General features: G+C 56.8%; 1 protein-coding gene across 1 annotated transcript; it reads right to left on the reverse strand.

Moving 5' to 3' along the window:
• Positions 1-1,510: 1,510 nt before the first annotated feature.
• FOXC1 (forkhead box C1) lies at positions 1,511-5,533 on the reverse strand. The gene has a single exon (XM_039869465.1). The coding sequence runs from the start codon at positions 4,940-4,942 to the stop codon at positions 3,287-3,289; it is 1,656 nt and encodes a 551-aa protein (XP_039725399.1). The 5' UTR covers positions 4,943-5,533; the 3' UTR covers positions 1,511-3,286.
• Positions 5,534-6,000: the final 467 nt, after the last annotated feature.

Below are 6,000 nucleotides of genomic sequence, written 5' to 3' on the forward strand. Positions count from 1 at the left end.
TCGCTCACCCAACTCGCGCTCCTTCAGGGCTCCAGGGCTGCCCCCTCCCCAAACGCCCGCCTCTCTATCCCGCGGCCCACTACTCGGAGCCGCCCAGTCGAGCTCTCAAGGGCCAGGCTGGGCCTAGGCCAGGGGCTGGATGCAGCTTCGACGTCCTGGAGCCACTGATCCTAGGTCCGAGGAGACGCAGAAGGTCGCGGGCACGTGGATCCCGGACATTCGGAACCCGCTGCCCGCCTGCACGCCTCTCGTGTTCTTTAGGCCGAGCGCCATACGCCCTGGCCACTGCCAAGTGACTTGTGGCCTCTGTCTACCAACCTCAAACGCCGCGGGGACGCAGCTCTGCCAGGGAGGGCTCCAAGAGCCCCAACGCTAGACTGGGCAGGTCGGCGCGGCCAGGCCGAGGGGCGCGGGCTGAGGGTCCTCCTGAAAACCTGTGGCTGCCCCTGGCCCGGGGCGCGCTGTCACCCGGGAGCAATGGAATGCCTGTGACCTTTCCACCCTGGCTGAGCTCCTAAACTTACGTGTGTCTTCAGAACAAAAGTCGACGAGGGAGAGTGTAAACGGGAAGCGCTGTGGTCCAGGAGGCTCGAGGCTGCGAGTGGAGCCCGCTGCCTTCCCGCGGCTTTCCCGTCCCCGGCGGCGAGGACTCTCGTCCCCTCCGTGCACACCCCTCCCTTTGCCCCCTTCCCATCTGCGCGGTCTTCTCGGCATCCACGCCCTAACCCATACACCTAACCAAGGTCTCCTTGGACTCTAATTTCTCCTCAAACAACTGATTTCGGCAGAGAAATCAGGAGGCAGAGAGAAGCTGGGGAGGGAGGCGTGGCGGGGATGAGGGAAAAGACGTGGAGGGAGGAAGGAGCTCCAAACACAAACAAGCCAGGCCCCAGCCGCGGAGGGTAATTACAACTAATTAGTTGAAGAGCATGCAGTCCCGGAGTGGCGTCGGGAGGCCGGCGTCAGGCTGGGCGCGACTCGGCATGGCCGGAGACTCGAGAAACGCCCCCCGGGAAAGCCCGCGGTGGGACGCGGGTCTCTACTCGCCACCCCCCACCCCGTTCCAAAAAGTTGAACCATTAAGAAAGGGAACCATCTTCGGCTGCTTGAGCTGCCTGGCCTGGTGGTCGGTCACCAGGTCCGAAAGGCCGAGGCCGTTTGGTCACCTGTTGCCGCTTTCCTTCCAGGCCTAAACAACCCAGCTCCGGCCATCAGACCCTTTGTCCGCAAATCCCGGCTCCACGCTCGGCTCGCAAAAGTGGACAAACGCAGAAACTCTATGAGCTTTGTCATTGGATTCTTTCCCTTCACCCACCCAAACGGGGTGATCTGAGGAAGCTCTCGGTAGCCCCTGGACCTAGGGCTGCGACAGACGCGCAGAGGCTCACAAGTCCTAGCCGTTCTGACCTGAGGAGACACCGGCGCCCTGCGCTGCTGCAATCTTCCCTCGCTATTACGTTACGACTCTGAGCAAAGAAGACTCGAGCAAATCAAAGGCCACGTAAAGCAGTTTTGGACTGAAATTAGAGTGTATTTATTTGCAGCAATCCTTTAACAATGATCAAATTTTGACAACAAGCAACAGCAATTACTGCTAAGTGTTGCCTCTAGATAGGAGCGGCAGATAGTAGGAAACTGTATTATCTCGAAAACAAACAGAAAGGCCCTGAACGACTGTAATCAAATTGCCATCTCCTCAAAGTCTGATTGACAGGGCTGATCACCCTAAGATAATGAATTTATTACATTTCCTGGGTTATTTACAAAGGGGGAGGGCCAATCCGATTGCCCCCTAGGTTTAACTGTAAATTAGCAAGAAAAATTGGATTGAAAAGAAACCACCCTAGACTAAAATGTTCTGCTCTTCTCTCCTTTTTGTTATTGCTTTAAATCTTTTTCAAAAAATAATTGTCCTACAAACATATCTTCTATAATAGTATCCCAAAGATTAAATTTCCCTTTCCAACCCACGGTATTTTTAAAATATTAATCCTTCTACATAACACATTGAAGATTGTAAATGTGGATGAGTTATATACATACATTTAAAAAATGGTTTATTTTTCCTCTTATAAAGGAGTAAAAACAATAGGAAAAAAATATATCCAGCATTTGGATCACAGGTATAATACACATTGCAATTGTTTATGGGCTACACAAGCCAAATATCCCTCTGTGTATATTTGGAGACACATTCACATTTCTCTACGCACAGGTATCACTGTGTTAAAGACTGCTGCTGGTTCATGGGCTTCAATTTCCAAATCATGTTCTGTCATTACTGAGAAAATGTATTTGTGTATATGCCAACTCAGATCTGCTTAGGAAAATATTTTTACTAGCCACAAAGCAAGCTGACTATATAGCACATTTTGCAGAAGATGCTGCAGAAAAAAAAAAAAATCTAAACAAAAAGAGACTTTTATGTGAAACTTGTCAGAGAATAGTCAGAGGGTTTCTCCATTTTTCAGAGATTTAGAAAGAGAATAGGTGGTTTCTAAGTGTTTTAATCTCTGAAATCTTTTTTTCTGATAATAATTAAGGCTGTATTAAAGTATCCAGACATATAGGTCTCATTCAAAATGAATGGTAATTTATTAATAAACAAACAATGAATATGTTCAACAAAAAGAAAGAAAAGATGATAGAATAAGATTAATACAGTTTCCCTTTTTATAATGAAAAAAAAAACACAATTTAAGTTTCAGGCAATTTAACGTCAGGTTTTGGAAACACTTTCTGGCGTTTGGTCCACGACATCCAACTACAAATTAAAAATAAATTACTATGTTGAAATTTACATTTTAAAACAAGTCCATGAATAAAAGAAAGCGATTTTCATATACCGGGACTTTCCCCTCCTTTCAACATAGGATAAAATAATATCTTACAGGTGAGAGGTGACGGAAGGAAAAGAGCAAGGGAATGGGGGAAAGGATGAAAAGGAAAGCGTGCTCTCTGAAAAGCAAGAAGAAACTTACGTGTTATCTGCAGTAACATTGTCCTTTAATAAACCATGATTTTGCTGTCTCTGTGTAAAATGGTTTACGGTTTTGTTTATTTAGATAAGGCAAAGTGGAGGTGGCTTTGAATTAATCTTTTAAGAAAATAGTTTTCTTTGTGCTGGTGAGTTGAACTTTTGGAGGGATTCTGTTTGCTGGTTTGGTGAATGTTTTTCAAGATTTTTTAAATTGGATTTTTTTGGTTTCGATTTTGCATTGATGTTTCTTTTGGTTGTTCCTGCTTTGGGGTTCGATTCAGTTCGGCTTTGAGGCGGGCGGGGGTGTCAAAACTTGCTACAGTCATAGACGAAAGCCCCGGACGTGCGGTACAGAGACTGGCTGGAAGGGAAGGCCATCTGACAGCTACTATTCCCGTTCACCGGAGAGTTGTTCAAACCGATCCTCTGCGACTCGAACATCTCTCGCACCGAATGGAAGTTCTGCTGCTGGCTCGGGTAGCCCGCCGCCGCCGCCGCCGCCGCCGCGCTAGCCAGGTGGCCAAGGTCTCCACCAGCCTGGTTCAGGTACCACGAGGTGAGGCGGCCTTGGTGGGCCGCAGGGTGATGGCCGGACTCCTGGCCGCCGCCGGTGCCGCCGTGACTCAGGGAGGAAGAGCTGCTGCTGGTGACTGGGGGCAGAGAGTAGTCGGGTAGTGGGTCTTCCACGGCTGAGCCGCTGGCACCTCCAGGAGCGCCCTGCAAGTGGCCGCCGCGTTCCCCGGCCGCGTACAAGCTCATGGCCTGCAGGTTGCAGTGGTAGGTCCCGGAGCCCCCTGCGCTGCTGCCCCCGCCGCCGCCGCCCCCGCCCGAGCTGCCCGCACTGGAGCTCTGGCTGCAGGGGGAGCTGTAGAGGGAGCTCTGACCGGGCGAGTAGGCACCGAGCGCCAGCGGGGGTGCGATGCCCGCGCGCGAGGACCCGGTTCCCGAGGCCAGAAGGCCCGAGCCCAGCTCCGCGGCTGCGCCTTGCGGCGACCCCCGCAGCGATGTCATGATGTTGTCCACGCTGAAGCCCTGGCTGTGGTGCTGCGGCGGTGGCGCAGGCTGAGGAGGGGGCGGCGGCGGCGGCGCGGGTTCCGCGCCGTCCAGGCTTAGCGGCCGCGCGGACGGCAAGCTACCGGGCGGGCTGCTACCGCTCGACAGGCTGCTGCTGCTGCTGTCGGGGCTTTCGATTTTGGGCACCGCGGCGGCGCTACCGCTGCCCAGGGCGGCGGCCGGGGACAGGGGTTGGGGCGGCGAGGGGCACGTACCGTTCTCGGTTTTGATGTCCTGGATGCGCACGGGTGGCGGCTGCGGTCCGGGCGCGGCGCCGTCGGTCTGCTCAGGCGGCGCGGGCGGAGGCTGGCGGCCAGGCGGCGGCGGTGGCTCCTTGAGGTGCAGCCGGTCCTTCTCCTCCTTGTCCTTCACGGCGTCCTTCTTTTTGAAGCGCCGCCGCCGCCGTAGGAAGCTGCCATTCTCGAACATGTTGTACGAGTCCGGGTCCAGCGTCCAGTAGCTGCCCTTGCCCGGTTTCTTGTCGTCGCGGGGCACCTTGACGAAGCACTCGTTGAGCGACAGGTTGTGGCGGATGCTGTTCTGCCAGCCCTGCTTATTGTCCCGGTAGAAGGGGAAGCGGTCCATGATGAACTGGTAGATGCCATTGAGGGTAATCTTCTTATCCGGGGCATTCTGGATGGCCATGGTGATGAGCGCGATGTAGCTGTAGGGCGGCTTCACCATGTCCTTGGGCTGCGGCTGCGGTGTGTAGGGCCCGTAGGCGCGGGCCATGCCGCCCGGGTACTGCTCGGCGTGCGCTGGGTGCGAGTACACGCTCATGGGGGCCGGCATGGCGGTGTAGCCGCCCCCGGCCGCGGCCGCCGCCGCGCGGTAGTAGCTCTGCTCGCCACCGAGATAGGGCACCACTCCCAGGGAGTTGGGGCTGGACACGGAGTAGCGCGCCTGCATGGCCCCCGCTCGCCGCCGTCGCCGCCGCCCCGCGCCGCCCGCCGCCCCCCACCCTCGCTCAGGTCGGCCGCGCCGCGCAGCGCCGGCCGCCCAGTCCGAGTCCGGGCCCCGCGGAGCTGGTGCCGGGCCGCCGCCGCCTCCCGGAGCCGCCGGCCGCGCGCGGCCTCTCCCTGCGCTCGCTCGGGCTCCTGGGGCGCCTCCGGCCACTTCGGGGCCCGCGCCAGCCGCGAAGGAGGGTCGGTGCTAGGGGAGAGGGCCAGACTACGACGCTGCAGACGGACAGCCTTGGAGTAACTTGCAGAGCCACTTCCAGGCGAGAACAGGAAAAAAAAAAAAAAAAAAAGCCAAAACTGAAAAACAAGACGCTCTTCTCGCCACACTGCCTGCGTCTTCCAGGAGACTCTGCCCCGAGCCGCCGGCGAAGGCGGCCAAATCACCAGGGCGGGGGGCCTCGCCGGCCGCCTTCCCGGGCCCCGCGTCACCTTTTTTTCAGTCTCTCGCGCGCCGGCCGCTTAAGGAAGCATTGGAAAACTTCTGAACTTTTAAGCATCCGTCACCCAGGCGAGGACTTTTTTACGCAGTTACATTTTTTCCGGGCAGCGGAGCCCCGCCCCATCGCTGCAGCAGCAGCCAATGGGAGGGGAGAACCGCCTCTGAATGAGCCGGAGGCCGAGCCCCGCCGGCCCGCGCCCAGCCGCGGGAGGACCGCGGGGCTGACCACACACGCGCCGGCTGTCTGGGTCCCGCGCCCGCGCCCGCGCCCTGCCTGCGATTGTAGTCGGTTCGTCTCCCAGTGCCCACCCGTCCCGGGCCATGTCCTGTCTCCCACCCCGGGCCCTCCGCACGGACATCTATTGTTCCCTCAGACTTCCTGGGCCCCACGCAGACCCTTCCTCCGTCCACCGCTTCCAGATGTCACCGACTCCTCGACCTCAATTCGCGCTGGCTCTTTCCCATTCCCCAGCGGATTTGGCCGGCTCCCGCTCCGGAATTTCCCGGGCCCCTCCTCCTTTCCTCTTCACCTTCCCTCTCTCCTCACTTCTTCCCTCCCCTCCCGC

Source organism: Pteropus medius, unplaced genomic scaffold (assembly GCF_902729225.1).
Source record: "Pteropus medius unplaced genomic scaffold, Ma_sr-lr_union100, whole genome shotgun sequence".
Lineage (NCBI taxonomy): Eukaryota > Metazoa > Chordata > Mammalia > Chiroptera > Pteropodidae > Pteropus > Pteropus medius.